Source organism: Podarcis erhardii (assembly GCF_964252035.2).
Source record: "Podarcis erhardii genome assembly, chromosome: 4".
NCBI classification, from domain to species: Eukaryota; Metazoa; Chordata; class Lepidosauria; order Squamata; family Lacertidae; genus Podarcis; species Podarcis erhardii.
Window position 1 is genome coordinate 17,314,260 of NC_138508.1, and position 19,463 is coordinate 17,333,722.

Here is a 19,463-nt window from a genome sequence, read left to right on the forward strand (position 1 = left end):
GTACCTGTGTTCAGTGTAATGTGTGAAGAAGCCTAGAACCCAGAGGCAAAGCTGCCCCCCCCCCCGGCTAGTCTAGCATTTTTGGTTGGGAATTGCTTTTCCATGCATGGTGCTCCCACCTTAGCCTAGCACAGCACCTTAGCACCTTAGCACAGCAGTTGGGCAGATCCACTCCCCACGTTTCCATTCTAGTAGCCCTTTAGAAGTTGGAGGGTGAACCATTTGAGTTTGAAGCCCCCTATATTCATGGAGATGATTCCTTCCCTGGACCTTTATGGGCTCTAAAATGTGAAGGAAGCCTCCACAGATTCATGATCCAGCTTGCCTAGTGAAAACCATATTGGAAGCAATATTAAATCAGTGGGTCTCTTACTCCCTCTTGTCATATCATCTTCCTCCAAAACTCCCTGTATAACTCAGCTATTTAACAAGTATTAAGGCTGCAATCCTAACCCCACTTACCTGGGAGTAACCCCCTTGAATTCAATAGGATTTACATCTGAGTAGACATGGTTCGGATTGGACTGCTATACCACCACAACATTTTGCTTCAAAGGCCAATGTAATTGTTCTTGGCACATCACCTTTTTTTTATTATTCAGATGCATTTTTGGCCAAACCAAACCCAAAGGTATTTCTGATGGGCAGCATTGGATCCCGCTTTGGAAGAGACTCGCCTATTCTGGATTTTTAATTTGCTTTGATTTAGCTGTATTTCTTCGGGTCTTTTCAGCTGCTGATCCCCACCCCCCACCCCCGAGTAGAACATCTTTGCTAATGCTTTGAGTGTTGCTTTGCTAATTTATAAGCTCAGGGGCCTCAAAGAGCCTTTATTTGGAAGTGCTTTAACTGTGGGAAATCGGAAGTAAGCAGGGAAAAGGAAATCTTTTATATTCAGGCAACATCCCTTGACTGTAAATGAGGCCTCTTGGATCTAGTTCTCTCAAACATCCAATGAGGTCATATACCTGTATTCTTCCTGACAGTAAGAGCTGTTCGACAGTGGAATTTGCTGCCAAGGAGTGTGGTGGAGTCTCCTTCTTTGGAGGTCTTTAAGCAGAGGCTTGACAACCATATGTCAGGAGTGCTCTGATGGTGTTTACTGCTTGGCAGGGGGTTGGACTCGATGGCCCTTGTGGTCTCTTCCAACTCTATGATTCTATGATTCTATGATTCTGACTATATCACTTGAGATTGGATGTGTGAATTGATATGAATGGAATATCTCTTCCATGGGGGCAATGGGAGGAGAGAATAAATTCCCATGCACATAGAAAACTAGTATGTCAGGGAGAGGGCAGAACTAGAATCCTTCTCTCTGAAACCTAGTTTTCCCTTGCTCTGCCAGGTGGTCTGATGAGAGTGAAATAGCGCCTCCCACAGGTAGAATCTTCTAATTAGGACCCTGCCTGTCCGTTGATGGAAGGAGACATCTCGGTATTGAGACTGACCTCCAAGATTTCCATTTTTCTGTGTTCAGGAATTTTGTGTGTGCACAGGGGGTGCAGCTTGCTCTTTGTGAAAAACAGGCCTTAACAGTGTGAGCAGAAATGGTCGAGTGGTTTAGAACTCACTCTGTCCACATTACAGATGTTGTGTGGTTTAATGGCCATCTTAGCAGCTTTGTTTACCAAGGATGTTTGAATTAGGAATAGGTGGAGGTAATGAATCTTAGAATCAGAAGATCCCAGGGGTCTGGGAGCATGACTGTCTGGCTGCAATTCTAAACTCATTTTCTAGCAAGCAGCGATAAAAGGAGTTATCGATTTCCATTCTGCCCTGCATTCATTGCATGCAGCGCTGTTTCTGTTCCACTGCAATTTAGCTTCCAACAAAAACTATGTTTTTCTTCTCGCTGTCCGTTATGGAGAAACACTTAAATCATGTAAGTCTGCACCATTCATTTCAGATGAAAGGAAACACAATGCAGATCGGAAGAAAGAGCATCATTAATTCCGTATTGTCATCTATTGCTTGCAGTCTGCAAACAACAATTGTATTTGCTGGATTGATTTGTGGAATATATCAGCTCCACTTTTTTGTGGGGGCTGGGTTGCAGTCAGGCCTCCCGGCCACTCCCCTCAATGCGCATGGCGTCCCATGTCATGCTGGGGGAGACCCCGGCCACACCACATAGCCAGGCGGCCAATCAGGTCGCTTCGGGGGCGGGGCCAGGGCCCATTGAAGCCGCGGCGCAACTCCTAACATTAACCTAAAATTATGTGTCCTTTTGTCTTTATTCTCCTGGGGCAGCTGGGGGGGTCTTGACAATCAAATAAGTGAACATTGGTGATTTCCACTCCAATTTCTGTTTTCATCAGAATTCTGTAGCATCCCTACTAGCGAGCAAGTTCTACCGAATAAGCATTCTTAGGATTGCATGGCATCTTTGTAACCTTGAATCGTCCGTATGGAAGGTGGGTGCTGCAAGTTGCCACCCCCCTAGGAATAGCAGTAAGGAAAAACTCTCCAGACTGGCGCACTTTGGCGGCAGCAGCCAGCACACAACTCCCTTCCCTCTTTCCCCTTTTAGTGTTCGAAAAATGTGAGCTCAGAATAGCAAACTGGGCTGTGTTGAACATTTCAGTCTTGTCATTCGGTCGGCATCTCAGTTCTCCTGGACAGTCAGTTCTGCACAATGAAAGGATTATACAATAGATTTTTTTGGTTAAGCTGTGTGTTTCATTCTCTGATATTCAGGTATACAAAGCCTATTCTGAGTATCCTTTCTAACAAAATGGTAGAGCATCAACAATGCCAACTGAGAACCTGCAAACAAATGGACTGTTTGTCTCCTGATGCACTGCTTGTCTGCTAACCCAGTTTGTTCTTTCATAGCTATTTGCCATTAAAATCCATGGGCCTAATGCAACTATTTCTATTGCTATAATTCTTGCCCACTCTTCTTGGATGCATAGACCCAGTGTGGCTTCCAGATCCATAAAACAAAACTAGCATTAATAAAACAATAAAACCATCATTGAAAAAACAAGTTGGCTTGCCCAGGGCAATCCAGTGACATCATATCTGGCTATGATTTTAAACCAGGTCTCCTAGGTGAAGTTCCCCCCCCCCCCAAAAAAAAAAAAAAAAACGAGAGGGAGAGCAACTCCCCTTTTTACCATGAACGCCAAGGAATTGTTGCTTTTGAATTATCATGCTGGAGGAGACTCTTGAGAGTCCCATGGACTGCAAGAAGATCAAACCTCTCCATTCCTAAGGAAATCAGTCCTGAGTGCTCACTGGAAGGACAGATCGTGAAGTTGAGGCTCCAATACTTTGGCCACCTCGTGAGAAGAGAAGACTCCCTGGAAAAGACCCTGATGTTGGGAAAGATGGAGGGCACAAGGAGAAGGGGATGACAGAGGAAGAGATGGTTGGACAGTGTTCTCAAAGCTACCAGCATGAGTTTGACCCAACTGCGGGAGGCAGTGGAAGACAGGAGTGCCTGGCGTGCTCTGGTCCATGGGGTCACAAAGAGTCGGACACGACTAAACAACAACAAAAAGGAGAAATTGTTCCCTTCCTATAAGCTGGTCTTTTGTTGGAAGTTCAGGAGGTGAGAGGGAATACTCATTGTTGACAAGATAATTTGCCACACTGTGCAAAGGCATTGGAAAAACATGAGGTCTCCCCACTGTCCGAAGTTCTGAACAGACTGATGCAGAGGGAAATGCTTTTGCATCTTATATGTACTGGACTTGAGCCCACAATGGATCTTGAACCCAGGACCTGCAGATAAATATTGGATAGGGTCAAAAGTGCCCATATACACACAGCCCTCGGAATTCTACGTTCACTGGTGCACAAATGCACACCTCAAACAGTTGAGCCCTGCTCTAGTCTTCCTCTGAGAGACCTGCCCTCAAGAACTATGGATTTTGTGCTGCCTTCTGTAACAGACACATTGCTCTTGTGAACCAAACCTCATGTTCTTCAGTGTGTGTTGATAAATGAGGCTGTACCAGAGTGACTAACCTTGCAGAAACTGAATTAAGGAGGAATTCTGCAACAAATTGAAACTTTCAGAGCCCATTGGCACTTGGCAGAACACAAGCATTAACATTTCCCCATGACATTTTTTTTTCTTTCTTTCTGAAAGTGTAAGCATACCAGAATGAACCTCTGTAAAATTCAAACGCGTTGCAGCAGCTCGGTGGTCTACTCGCCTTCTGCTCACTATCTTTATCTTTCAGAGCTGCCCACACTAGCAGCACTGAATTAATTGTATATTAGTTTTATTTAGTTGTTTGTCATGATCAAGAGAACTGTGCCCAATCTGTTTATGGGTCAGGGCCGAAATTTGAGTCGAGGAACAAGGAAAGCTCCCTGTTGCCGCGAGCATGTCAATATTCAAAAGGCTTTTTCTGAGAGCAAAGGCAAGAGATGGGATGAATTACAGAGTCTGCTCAGAGCATAGAAATGAAAGCAGAAGAACAATCCCAAGATTTGTAGCTGGTCTGCAGGCAGGAAGAGGAAGGAATGAGGAATAGTGGACTCCAGTCAGTTTGGAACAGACAGAGATATATAAGCAGGTGAGCTGAAGTTCTCAAAGGAGTCTGTTTGGCATGAATTTGGGTGCAGGCAACATGTCTTTCCAAGCTCCTCCTCTTCCTGGCAGAAAGCACATCTCTTCTGCTCTCTACTCTGATGCCTAATAGAAGTAGGAGACAATTGCTTTGCTGCATTCTAGGTAGGAAGGAGGAAGCAACACTTTCTCTCTGAGTAGGAAGAGGAATAGCGTGTGTGTGTGTGTGTGAGAGAGAGAGAGAGAGAGAGAGAGAGAGAGAGAGGTTCCCAAATCCAGCTGATGATGCCTTGCTTGAATCCAGACCTTGACGCAGTTTATTCTCTCTTACCTTTTCCGAACCATCCTCCAGGTGTGTTTCTGCACCCTGTTTCATCTCTCTCTCCCTCCCTCCCTCTCTGACACACACACAAACACACAAAGAAACTCTTCTGTTTCCTTCAAAACCCTCAACAGTTCCTGGTGGAAGGAAAACATCTCCTAGCAATTAGTCCACGTTGACTTATCATTCTGGGATATTAACAAGTAATCTCCCCCTAACAGATTGATGGACCAGTAGCCGTAAGATCTCTGTCTGCGTATCCATCCTCTCTTCCCTCTCATTCCAGCCTTTTCCACATTTGCCTTTTGTGCCACTCTTTCTAGGCACAAGTCTGCACTTAAAAGCTCAGTGTCTGAGTTGTTTGTTTGTTTTGCCCTAGAGCTTTCACTGCAAAAGCCTGCTCTTTAGCGCTCAGTTGGTGCAAACATGAATTTGGGCTTTCTGCAGATTGCTGTTTGTTCCGATTGAGCTACAGAGAGCGGATTTTTGCGGGGAAAGCTCTGGATTTAAAAAAAGGCTATTTTGGCACACAACATTAAAATGTGAACCATGCCTGGAAAGAGCAAAGCAAAGGCAGCTGTGGATAAGCCCTGCCCCCCCTTCTCACGCACACATGCATAAATATACATTATGTGATATGTATATATATATTCTCATTTTTTTCTAGTATTTCTCTTTAGTGGAGTAAAGCTTTTGGATAGCCCATTAAACAGTTGATTCTTGCAATATTGGGCAACAAACGTTCTGAAGTGAGCACATGCTGGTTTTGTTTTCCCCTGTAGACTTGCAATTAATCTTCTGTGTGTGATTTTAAAAAATCTCCCCAGCAGGGCCAATTCCCCTGAACTAAAACAATATTCATGTGAAAATGGGAGTTTATGACATTTAAAATGTTAAGGCTTTTACATCAGGGCCAAACTAGACGTGATGCTGTTTATGTAATTAGCAATTGTGTGAATCGCTTTTGAATTGGGGGGGGGGGGGAATCCCTCATTTGCTCCAAATTCAAATAACAAGTGTGCAGGGGAGGGGAACAATCTGCATCAGGACCACGCCGGCTTCTTATCCAGATTGGGTTCCTTGTATTTTCACTACTACTAAAAGGGATAATAAACATTACAGTGGTACCTTGGTTGTCGAATGGCTTGGCTCCCGAACAAATTGGCTCCCAAACACTGCAAACCCGGAAGTGAGTGTTCCGATTTGCAAAAGTTTTTGGGAAGCCGAATGTCCGACGCGGCTTCCATGGCTTCTGACTGAGTGCAGGAATCTCCTGCAGCCAATCGGAAGCCGCGCCGTGGTTTTCAAACCATTCTGGGAGTCAAATAGAAGGCATGCTGGGATAGATAGACTAATAATCAGACTTTGTATAAGGTAGCTTCATACAGCATGACTGTTTGAATTCCCAATAATAATAATAATAATAATAATAATAATAATAATAATAATTTATTATTTATACCCTGCCCATCTGCCTGGGTTTCCCCAGCCACTCTGGGCGGCTTCCAACAAAACACTAAAATACAATAACCTATTAAACATTAAAATCCTCCCTAAACAGGGCTGCCTTCAGTTGTCTTCTAAAAGTTTGGTAGTTATTTTTCTCTTTGACATCTGGTGGGAGGGCGTTCCACAGGGCAGGTGCCACTACCGAGAAGGCCCTCTGTCTGGTTCCCTGTAACTTGGCTTCTCGCAGTGAGGAAACCACCAGAAGGCCCTCGGCACTGGACCTCAGTGTCCGGGCAGAACGATGGAGGTGCTCAGACATTGAATCTTTACTTGAGATTCCTGCATTGAGGGGTTGGACTAGATTGCCCCATCCAACTCTACTATTTCATGATTCTGTGACTGAGGTTGCTAGGTGACCTTGAGCCTAATCTGCTACAGAGGATTGTTATAAGAATGCTGTGGGAACACACAGCTCAATGTAAGCTCCCCACCCACAATCTCTTCCTTAAATGTGGCAAAGTAATAATTTTGATTCCTATCCTCTGGGATGCATTGGTCCACCTCAGATACATCACAGCTTTTAAAAAATACATATAGCAGGTCTGTGCATGTCTTCTCAGAATACTCATTAAATTCATTGGAAGTTACTCAGGTTCATGGGCATTGTGTATGGCAGCCACAATGTATGTTTATGCTGTGTTGGTGTCATTAGTCGTAATATCATGCATCATATGCATAGAAAGGGGCATTACTTTAGACCCAACAAAACAGAATTAGACCTTTGGTTTTCAGTTCTTTCATTCTTAACTTTCCATATAATTGTTGTGGCTGTTGTTGCTGTTGTTGTTTAGCAACCTAAGTTCCCAGCAGTGTGCTCAGTTTTAATGATTTCTACCATTCCTTATTTTTCTAAGGCCAACAGAGTATCCCAGTGAGTATCCCAAGCCATAGCATGCAAGGGATATTTGTAATCATTAGCAATTCGGATTTTACAGGGTATCCATCGTTTCTACTGCTGTCTCCATCTTCAGCAAATCTGGGTACCTCGTCTTCCCTCTTCTGTTCCCCCAGCCGTGTAAAGCTCACAGAAATGACGCCATCCCAAGCCTACCCTTAGCAACATGCAATATAGTCTTAACTTAGAGGGAATTTTATTGCAACTGCCTTCTAGACTGTTCCCAGGATAGGTCATTACAGGCAATTTTTTGGGAATTGTTTACGCACTTTCTGGTAAAGCATTCAGCAAACGTCTCACTAACGTCGCGGAAAGCTAATGTTTCATGTCTCTCCGAGGGCAACCTTTTTTCATAAAATACTATCATAATAGCTTATAAGTAAATCTTTTCCTCCATTAAACGCGAAGTGTGGGTGTAAGTGACTGGGCTCAGACTGAAGCCTTGTAAACTCGTTCGAGTAGACATCCTCTCCACCCACCCCTCTACCCCCTACGCACACTTAAAAAGTGTGGGGGCGGTGAGTTGTTTTCTTATTAGCTCCGTCTGCCCTTTGGATTTTTCCAGAGCTCACACTCTCTGCATCCTGACTGAACCTCTGTCAGGCAAAACAGCTGCTGAGTGCTTCCAGTAGCTTTATAATGGCTCACATTGTTGATGGAGGTAGCAATGAGACGGTGGCCACGCCGACCTCATCTACACAAGCAGCCGAATGAGGCAGGGGTGAAGTGACAGGCAATTCATTCAGGAAAAAACTTTACAGAAGTCAGCGATTCATCTGGTGGAGCATCGAATAAACTTTTTGCTGTGGCGGTGCTTTAGAATACAGTGGAAGAGAGGCATTTGAACCACGGTCTGTTCTGCCTTCACTATATTATACCCCGTGGTAGAGCACATCCTTTGCAGGGTTTGATCCCTGGCATCTTCAGTTGAGTTGGAAGAGCCCTATCTGAAATCGTGGAGATCAGCATCTTCTCAGTATAGACGTTTATAACATGGTGCATGGCATGGAGAATGTGGATGGAGAAAAGTTTTTTCTTCTTCTCTCGTAAGACTAGAACTTATAGATATCCAGTGAAGTTAGTTGTTGGAAGATTCAGGGCAGATTTTTTTATAGTACTTACCGTATTTTTCGTCCCATAGGACGCACCTAGTTTTTTGGGGGGGAATAAAGGAAAAAATGTTTTCCTTTATTTCTCCCCCAAAACCAGGTTGGGGAACAGCGGGATGGCGGCGCTGCGCCTCCCCGCTGTCCCCCGAGCTTGTGGGGCTGGCCGATGTCTGCCCGGCACGAGGGGCGCTCTGCTTCAGGGCGCGCCACGCGGCAGGCTGCTATCCGCAGCGTGGGGAGCCCTGCGGGAACTCCCGCAGGACTCCCCACGCTGCGGATATCTGCCGGCGCTCTGCTTTCAGCGCGCCCGGCGCTCTGGGAAGCAGGCTGCTATCCGCAGCCTAGACAGCCCTGCGGGAACTCGCCTAGGCTGTGGATGTTTTCCCGAAGCGCCGGGCGCTCTGCTTTCGGGGCGCCCGGCACTCCAGGAAGCAAGCTGCTATCCGCAGCCTAGACAGCCCTGCAGGAACTCCCGCAGGGTTGCCTAGGCTGTGGATGTCTTCCCGAAGCCTGGAGAGCGAGAGGGGTCGGTGTGCACCGACCCCCTCGCTCTCCAAGCTTCAGCGAAATCCTGCATTCGCCCCATAGGACGCACCCAGATTTCCCCTTCATTTTTGGAGGGGAAAAGGTGCGTCCTATGGGGCGAAAAATACGCTATTCATGCAGTGCATAGTTGAACTATGGAACTCACTTCCTCAGGAGGCAGTGATGTCCACTAACTTAGATGGCATTAAAAATCCATGGAGGAAAAGGCTATCAATGGCCACTAGCCATGATACCTGCGCCTTCACAGCTTAAGACAGTAACCCTTCCGAATAGCAGTTTATGGAAGCCACTGGACAGCAGAGTGTTCTTGTGCTCAGATCCTCTGCTTGTCAGTTTCCTGCAGGCATCTGGTTAGCCACTGTGAGAGCAGGATGCTTGACGAGATGGGCCATTGGCCTGATCCAGCAAGCTCTTCTTATGTCTCTGACCTAGTTGGTCTGACTTGGTACAAGGCAAGCTAACACCTTCATGTGCTGCTTTGCAGCCAGGCAATTAACCTCAAGCACCAGATGACTAAAGACTCATATAAGGTTCCTTTCTCAGATAGGAAACAAGTAGGGAATGAAGGGATGATTTCTTTAAGAGTGCAATCCTACACCTGTCTATTCCCTATTGAACTGAATGGGACTTAACCTTGGAACGGTCACGTACATCTATTTTATGTGTTTTATTGTGGCCTGCCAAGGCTTCCCCACAGACATATTGGAATGGTTAGTCTATAGGCATGGGGGAGAATCTTGATTCAGTTCTCACTTGAAGGCAAAGCTACCTATTTTGCACTTTCTGAAACCATGCGGGAACTGAAACACAACCATCCTTTGAAACTCACACTCCTCCAAACTTTGCAAAGACACTGTGTCTTTTCTACTGCCTGGTGATGCATCCTAGAACTTTGCTTTATGAACCATGTATCCTGTACCTTGAGCTCATGATGAGACTGTGTTTCTTAAATAAAGCACTGGGGTTTCCTCAAGCCAAGAGTTCCAAGGACTGAGTCCAAATGATTAGCCAAGATCAAACTTGGTCTGAAGATTATTGTTTTCTGGGAGTGAAACAAACCACAATCCCTAGTTTGGATGGAACTGTAAGCCGGATATTGCTATTTGTTTCCTCCTAATAGGAGCGGGGAGGAGTGAAGCAGGTGCAATTTGCTTGTGTGCAAGTAAGCATAATCTATCATCATTATATGTTTGAAAACAGCCAATGTGGCAGGTATCTGTGTATAATTTGCTTCTTCTCCAACACGAAACCCCGATTTTCCTCCTTTTATATTGCAGGTTCTCATCAAAGTATTGGACAACAACGATAATGGTCCAGAATTTTCCCACCCGAGTTACGACGTCACGATTTCTGAAGACATCCTCCCTGACACTGAGATCCTGCAAGTTGAAGCCATAGACAGAGATGAGAAGCACAAGCTCAGCTACATCATTCATAGTAGTATTGACTCAATCAGTGTGAGGAAGTTCAGGATGGATCCCAACACAGGAGTTCTGTACACTGCCGATCGCTTAGACCACGAAGCCCAAGATAAGCACATCCTAAACGTAATGGTAAGAACTGAATATTAAATGTGTGCTCAGGCACAATCAGTGCCTATTAATAGGTGTATGCTATAGTCTACTGATAAGCACAGAGGCTTTAAAAATTGGCAAGGAAGCAGTAATTAATTTTCCTCCCTCCACTGGCGTGCATTTATTTATTCGTTCTGTTCTTTCAGTGCTGAAGCTTTGTGAGGCTTACTATGAAACGTTTTTATCTCACAAAATGGTTTTGCCATCTTAAGGGAGAACACGGAAGAAACATTATAATCTCCCAATGCCTGGGCCTTTTATCAGAGGTGACTCTCTTAAAGAGTTTCTCAGGAGAAGTTTTTAAAGTTCTTTCAGAATCTATTAAACAAGGTGATTATCGCTCTTCTTGCCCGTGCCCTGTTATTGAAAGCAAAGTGCTCTGATTCATCTTGCATTTCTGTAGGATTTTCCCAAGGCAGAAGACACTGGTTTATGTGCCTAAATTATGGGGGGTGGGGTGGGGGGGTGGGGTGTTGTTCTGCTGTGAAGTGGATGCTGAATACAGTGGTACCTCGGGTTACATACGCTTCAGGTTACAGACTCCGCTAACCCAGAAATAGTACCTCAGGTTAAGAATTTTGCTTTAGGATGAGAACAGAAATTGCGTAGTGGCAGCAGCAGGGAGGCCCCATTAGCTAAAGTGGTACCTCAGGTTAAGAACAGTTTCAGGTTAAGAACGGACCTCCAGAACAAATTAAGTTCTTAACCCGAGGTATTATTATGGAGCAGAAATTATTATTGTTGTTTGTTGGCAGTGGGTTAGAACTTCCAAACTAACTTTGACTAACATCTCACACCTTTGAGAAATTTTACTAGTTTTTTCCAGGGATGACTGGATCTCACTCAGTTCTCCTTGTCATAGTATTTAGCACAGAGATAGTCAACTTCATAGCCTCCAAATGTCCAACTGCCTCTCTAGTCACAATCTATTGCACGATCACATCAGGATCTCTTTCCTGCTCTGTGATTTGCCTGCGTGCTGGAGCATATCAGGGAGCTGTTTAGGTTGGTTGCGAGTGAGAATGTGTCTTTAAAACCAGAGCGGTTGATGCATGTGCCATATCTGTACAAAATCTGGAAGTAAAAAGCAGAAAAAAAGATGGATGGCTAGCACACTGGTTCTGCTCCAGAAGCAAAACCTAATCAACAAGTGATAGCGAAGTATTTTCAACCAACCAACTACTATTCAGTTATATAGCTTTACCCTCAAGGCCAAGATCTGTTCCTACATATTTTTTGAAACTTTATTCATGATTTTCAGGTTTATACATTTCAATAATTTTACCGTCATTTTAACATATCGAAAGTTGACTTCCTTCCCCCTCTTTCTATGGTTCCTTAAATTTGTTTTTCATATCTTCTGCGTATCCAAATTAACTTAATTTGTTCATCTGCTTTAAATATATACTCTTATGAAACTGCACGTTATTACAATAATCCTGCCAATGTTCTTATCTGTTTGCAATTTATCTGTAAATATTCAACAAACCATTTCCATTCTTTTATTAAAAAAATTTAAAAATTGTCCAGTAGCTCCTTAGAGACCAAGTAAGTTTGTTCTGGGTATAAGCTTTCGTGTGCATGCACACTTTTTCAGATATAAAAAGTTTGTTATCTTGATTTCTTATTCTTCCGGTACGTTTCACCATTTTGCATATTCCATAAGTTTTTGTATCCATTCTTCCTTTGCTGGGACTTCTACTTTTTCCATTTGGGGGCAAGTAACATTCTTGCCGCTCTAGTAGCATGCATGAATAGGTTTATATACAGTTTAGGTAGTTCTGTCCCTATAATTCCCAAAAGAAACTTGTTACTACATATTGCAGTAGCAAACTCCCTAGTTTAACTAGGCAATGTGTAAAGATGTATTGAATTCATGACTTCTTCCCCAGATGTAACGTTGGCCAGGTTTTGTGGCCCTACCAGTTTGTTTCTGTGCTCCAGTGATTGTTGCTCCTTCTCCCCAGGTTCGTGACCAAGAGTTCCCCTATCGGCGGAATTTGGCAAGGGTAATTGTCAACGTGGAAGACTCCAACGATCACAGCCCGTACTTCTCGAGCCCTTTGTACGAAGCATCTGTGTTTGAATCAGCTGCCATTGGCTCTGCTGTTCTGCAGGTCACCGCCTTGGACAAAGACAAAGGCGAAAACGCAGAGCTGATCTACACAATTGAAGCAGGTTAGCAAGTGAGGTTTTTTGCGCTGTGAGGTTGCACGTAATAAAATCGCACGATGTAATGCAATTGTTGGATAGAATTAAAGATTACAGCAAGGAAGGTAAGTATGGCAAGGTTCCTTAGAAATCAATGAGGCCTTATGTTTAACTTGTTTGCCTTTTTGTGTCTTGCATTCAAGAGATGGTGCCTTGCAGGGTCTTTTTATGCTTCTCAGAATTGCACCGTTGTTGTTGTTGTTGTTGTTGTTGTTGTTGTTGTTGTTGTTGTTGTTGTTGCTGCTGCTGCTGCTGTTGTACTTGCACTGCTAAACACAATAATCCCCATTGAGCCCAATAATGATCTATTTGTTGACTTAAAACATCCCCATCACCAATACCCAACTAGAAGGGTTCCCAGAATAGATTCCAGAGGTCAGTAAAAACAAGAGGTCTACAGGATTATAATATAGAGAGCTTGACATAGAATCATAGAAACTTAGAGTTGGAAGGGACCCCAAGGGTCATCTAGTCTAACCCCTTGCAATGCAGGAATCTCAGCTCAAGCATCTATGACAGATGGCCATCCAATCTCTGCTTAGAAACCTCCAAAGAAGGAGAGTCCACCACTTCTTGTGGGAGTCTGTTCCACTGCTGAACAGCTCTTACTGTCAAAAAGTTGTTCCGAATGTTTAGTCGGAATCTCCTTTCTTTCAACTTGAAGTCATTGGTTCGAGTCCTGCCCTCCAGAGCAGGAGATGTCTCCATGTGACAGCCCTTAAGTTATTTGAAGATGGTGATCATATATCCTCTCAGTCTCCTCTATTCCAGGCTAAACCTACCCAGCTCCTTCAAGTGGTCCTCATAAAGCTTAGTTTCCAGACCCTTGATCATCTTGGTCGCCCTCCTCTGCACACATTCCAGCTTGTCAACATCCTTCTTGAATTGCGGTACCCAGAATTGGACACAGTATTTCAAGTGTGGTCTTACTAAGGCAGAATAGAGTAGTGCTGTTACTTCCCTTGATCTGGGCACAGTACTTCTGTTGATGCAGCCTAGAATAGCATTAGCTTCTTTTGCTGTTGCATCACACTGTTAACTCATGCTAAGCTTGTGGTCCACCAAGACCTCTAGATCCTTTTCACATGTACTGCTAGTAAGACAGGTGTCCCCCAATCCAATATGTGTGCATCTGGTTCTTTCTGCCTAAGTGCAGAACCTTACATTTGTCCCTACTGAAAATCATTTTGTTAGCTTGCGCCCAATTCTTCAATCTGTTAAGGTCATTTTGAATTCCAATTCTTTCTTCTGCGGTTTTAGCTACCCCTCCCAGTTTGGTGTCATCTGCAAATTTGATGAGCATCCCCTCAATTCCTTCATCCAAGTCATTTATAAATACGATAAACAACAACAGGCCCAGGACAGAACCCTGCAGCACCCCACTTGCCACTTTTTCCCCAGGGTAATGAGGAACCATTCATGAGTACTCTTTGGGTTCGATCAGCCAACATAAAAGGAAAGAAGGTGTGTGGGTGGAAGAGGAAAGCAAGCAAACTCAGGCACCAATTCTTAATCTTAAAAAATTCTTAGGTTGACCAGCTGGCATGGAAACAACTCAAAAAGAGAAGGGACTGAAGGGAGCTGAACTTTCAGCAAAGCTGACTGAGTAGCCCTGCTCTCTAACTCTGCCTCTCCTTCTCTCTCCCCCTCGGTTTCAGCATGATAGATAAATGCTTTCATTTGGTGGTAGAAGATGGCTGCAGAATCACTCCAAGTTTGATGCATTTCAACCTTGGCAGTCCAGTTCACTTTATCCTGCAGCAATTTTCCTGTCTAGTTGAGGCCATTGCTTCCATTACTTTCCTGTGGTCATTGTTCTTTTGCCTCCTGCCCCACCGTTTATTTCAAGGAGCCCAACTGGCAGCCTCTCACTCTTTTCCAGTAATGGAAACTTGCTTCTGTCAACCATTGCCAGCTACTTCTGGACTTACATTCCTCTGCCTGCATTTTAGAACAGTGGCCAAGGACTTGGATCTTTCAGCTTTCATAGATATACATCTGGCAACCTGAGTACAATAAACAAACATTGGGTCAGTCTTTTGAGCCTGCCCTCCCTGCCCTCAGGCCTACCCACTTAACCTCAACCATGTGCACAGAGTCCTGTGGAGCATTTATCCAGCGGCTTGCTCCGTACAGGCCTGTGCTCACAAATGCACAGTCTGGGATGGATCATGCATTAGCAGGTTTACATTCTTATGCATGCACAATTACAGCAAACATGCAAAGGGCAGGATGTGGGCTAAGCATGTTCCACTTGTCCCACTGCACATTTACCTAATTTTCCAGTGTTTGGATAACTCTAGTGTGATAACAGAAGGGATAGATTCCTGCAACCAGGACCACCTTAGACTAGGTCATGGGTAGGCAAACTAAGGCCCGGGGGTCAGATCCGATCCAATCGCCTTCTCAATCTGGCCCACGGACGGTCCGGGAATCAGCGTGTTTTTACATGAGTAGAATGTGTGCTTTTATTTAAAATGCATCTCTAGGTTATTTGTGGGGCATAGGAATTCATCCCCCCCCCAAAAAAAATAGTCTGGCCCCCCACAAAGTCTGAGAGACAGTGGACCCGGCCCCCTGCTGAAAAAGTTTGCTGACCCCTGGACTAGGTCTCTTCCTGCATTGTATTTGCTTTCAGTTCTGTCAATCACAACTCCAATTCACCTATGTGTGCCCTCCCCCTGGAACTGCAGGCTTGATCACCCTTACCAATCAACACTGATTTATTTTATTTATGATTTTTAATTTTATACAGTACTGAATTTGTGCATCCCAATCTATACACCTCCCCACTCAGTCTATAGCATCATGAATCGTTAAGATGGCATCATGAGGTTGTTGTCGTCTAAGTACATGAGGCTGACAAGTTTAGCTTCTTTTAAAGGGATTAGCAGAGGTAACTCATCAAGTTGACAGAAGACCCAGATCTTAAACCCTCATTGCTGCTAAACAGCTGCAAAGCAGCAGGGGAGATGGCAAGTGGAAGAGGAGTGCATGACCCAGTCAGCACTTTTCCTCTGCATCAGCTCCCTCCCTCGAGCCACTATTCCTTGGTGTTGTGGTAAAAATCCATTTGGACCGCATTTGGGTAGAAAGGTGGGGAGCTGGGGTTGTGAGGCAGGGAGGGAGTCGCAGGTTTAAAACTCAGCCATCCCCTCCCCTTGTCCAACGCTTCTTCGCTGCAAACAGTCTTGCTCCTGTTGCTTTGAGACTTAGATCTGCTTCCAAGTGTCTAATTTGGTCCTATGGTGAATGGATAGAGTGATACAATGGTGTTAAGATCAGCTGTGAAAAGTGTGTAATAAAATGGCTCCCATAATCATGGAGGAGGGAGGGATGAGGCAGTGGCCTGGAAGTGTGGACAGTGTGAGGCTTCTACCCAGACCAATTATTCCAAAGCTTAAAACCCTTTGATGAGACTATATCCCCACGACTGCCTCTGATTTCAATTTCATCCTCCCATGTTGCCAGCAAGTCAAGGTTTCAAACCTCTGTTTCAGCTGCAAATTCCCACCGTTTCGTTATCCCCAGATGTTCCTCGATGCAGCGTAATAGAACTTTCTGAGGCTGTCGTTCCTCTGACCCATGAAAGGATGTGCAGGGAGGATGCTAATTTTAACTGATGGGTTCAGCTTATATGCATGGTTCCTTACTTCTCAGGGAATTCAACTCATGTGAGCATAGCACTCAGTAAGAGAAACCAATACGTACAAACTTTAATAAGATCTGAATCCAGGTGAGAGGTGATGAGCACAGAAAGGTATACACATGTTCATATATTTCCATCCTAGAAACTATACACGTGGTAGAGGCACATACAGGCCCGTTGATTGATCGGATCATGTATTACCTCTGTCACCTATTAACTCATCCTTTTTGTCAATCTGTGGACCAGGAGTTCCAAAATTGTGGTCCATGGACAACCAGTGGTCTACATGCTTCATTCAGGTGGGCTGCAGCCTGTCTGGATTTGTGGTCATGTGTAATACAAATAAAATACAATTTATAAGAAAGGAAGGAAGCTGTACAATACAATTAAAAACCATACAGCATCTGGCACAAAGCTACAACAAGACAAACAACCATTAAGCAACAACCTACAAGATCCTCAGCTACTTTCAGGTAGCTCAAAGGGAAGAAAGGTTGGGAAGCACTGCTGTAGATGGAACGTAACACAGAGGGCAAAAATATTGCAAGCGGCAGGAGTGTCTCGCTGAAAATGGGAGCCCTGTGTTGAAATGGCCCTTTGCAACATGGAGTTGAACTTAGCCTGTGTCTTGTCTCATGGTGTCCAAAAACTACTCATGATGGAAATCATGCCAGGGAGGGTGGGGATATTCAGCAAGCTCCACCACTCCCCTTCCCTGTGTTGCCTTTGCCTTATCAATTTATTCCTATTTTATTTCCACAATTCATTTTGTACTTTAACAGCTTAGTCTCTAAGCTGTGTACAGTAAGTTTAAAAAGATACAGTAAAGGTGAACTCAATGAAAACTAATAGAAAAATCAGAAAACCTTGCTTGAAATAAAATAAAAAGGTCTTTATCAGGTGCTGAAAGTTCATCAAACAAGGGGGTCTGTCTGATTTCAGCTGGGCGGGACAAATAGAAGGGCAGGTATCTGAAGCTGGGAGCCTCCTGTATTCATGGAGGCTCTCTGGGCATTCAAAACACTATAAGATCAGGGCTGTGAAACATGCATGGACCTTCCACAGATACAGGAGGCTCTGTGCTCCATAACTTTGCCTATACAGGGTGACCTGTGTGGTGGTGGATGGGGTAGAGGTAGCATTCTCTCATTGGTTTGCTTAACTCCAGGAGCACAGCTGCCTAATACCAACTCAAATGTCTAATCTTAGGTGCCTAATCTCCAGATCAGTGTTGTCTACAGTAACTGGCAGTGGCTCTGCAGGGTTTTGGGTAGGGGGTCTCTTCCAGCTCTACCTGGAGACGCTGGGGATTGAACCCGGGACCTTCTGCATGCAAAGCAGATGCTCTTATCCCTAAGCCACGGCACCTTCCCCAAAGAAGGATGCTTGAAGATGGCTGAGTACAGCTATTGTTGGTTGCACCATCTCTGGTTGCACGAAGAAGCATCTGCTCTTGCAATTTTGAACCTGAGGTGAAAGTCGGGGTGGGGTGGAGGGTGAGCTTTATCTCTTGGTTCTGTTAAAGTGTATGAAGTGAGCCTGGAAATCCCTTTCATTCTCCTCATTTCCCTTCACTCATGAAACCTTTGGTAAGATGCCTGAGAAGGAGCTAGTGATATGGAGAAGTTCATAGCATTGGCAGGGAAAGGGCCTTGGCTCATCGGTAAACCACCTGCTTTGCAGGCAGAAGGTTCCATGTTCAATCCCCAGCATCTCAGGTTAGGACTGGGTTAGATCCTTGTCTGAAACCCTAGACAGCTGCTGTCAGTCAGTGTAGACAATACTGAAGTAAATGGGCCAGTGGTCTGTCTCAGTAGAATGCAGCTCTCTGTGTTCCAAGGCATAGGATAAGCTTGACAACACATTACGCAGGTGAGGACAAATTGAATGCAGGGAGTTTCTGTTGATTCCACCACCAGCTCCATGTTCCTTGGAACAGGTCATTTCGGTCCTCATTGTATGCTTTTGACAAAAGAGTCTCTTGATCCTACCTCATAATTGTATTTTGTATGTGGCAAACCCTGACCTTCTAAGGAGCCCATTTACGTCTTCACTGAACAATGATTCTTCTTGATTTTTCCCTATCAACTAAGATCAATAAACAAACCTTGCTGTCATTAGCTTCCTTTTATCTATTTGATGAGCTATTATTTTGTGTGTATTTCTTGATATATATACTGTTCTCATGCTTCGCCTTCAGTCCTATTGAAGCATTCAACCAGTAATATTAAATTGCTCAAAATCCTCATTATTTCAGGCCATGAACTGTTGCTCACACATTGAACAATTTGGCTTCTTCGTCTTTTATCTCTATTTTGTGCCAGATCTTAAACCCTTCTTCTTTGAGGTCCGTGAGCTTTCAGTAAAATGCATTTTCTAGTAAACATGTATGAAATCACAGCCTTGTTAGTGTAATCCTATACATATTGATTTAGAAGTAAGCCCCACTGCATTTGATAGGACTAACTCTGGGGCGAGCAAGTTTAGGATAAGGCTGTACACACTCACCTGGAAGTAAATCCTGTTGAATTTAGTGGGGCTTACTTCTGAATAGCCATGGGTAGGATTACTGTGCAAATCGCATAATGCAGGCAAGCAAAGTCCATAGATCAGCTGTAGTTGGTCACATAGATTCTAGCAGGTGGTACTGTGTCAATACTACAGCCCAGTTAATGATTTGCAGGTGGCTTTGCCTATCTAGTGCCCTCCAGATATTTTGGACTGCACTTCTCATCAGCCCCAGCCAGTACAGCTGTGCTGGCTTTGACCGATGGGAATTGTAGTCCAAAATGTCTAGAGGGCACCAAGGTTGGCAATGGTTTGTTTACCCTTCTACAGCACCTCTGCACTGTAGACTTAAACTACTGTGATCTCTTCAAAAAGCGGTGGGAAGTGTAATCACACATTTGTTTACTTATTTATGTAAAAGCATTTCATATATACATTTAAAAACCTCTATGCCGTACACACTATGTACTATATAAAAGTGACATCCATGAAAACAAAAATATAACCTCAAACCATATATAATCAAATGAAAATGGAGATTTGGGGGATTCATACACATAAATCAAGGTCCACTTTTGTGGGTCATGCAAAGCCTGAGCAAAAAGATAAGTC

At 44.2% G+C, this 19,463-nt stretch overlaps 1 protein-coding gene across 1 annotated transcript in view; it reads left to right on the forward strand.

The window, feature by feature from the left end:
• FAT3 (FAT atypical cadherin 3) overlaps window positions 1–19,463 on the forward strand; it is a 450,350-nt gene that overhangs the window by 337,953 nt on the left and 92,934 nt on the right. The window contains 3 exon segments of the mRNA XM_081860894.1: window positions 10,110–10,143; window positions 10,146–10,462; window positions 12,451–12,661. Coding sequence (XP_081717020.1) covers window positions 10,110–10,143; window positions 10,146–10,462; window positions 12,451–12,661 — 562 coding nt within the window.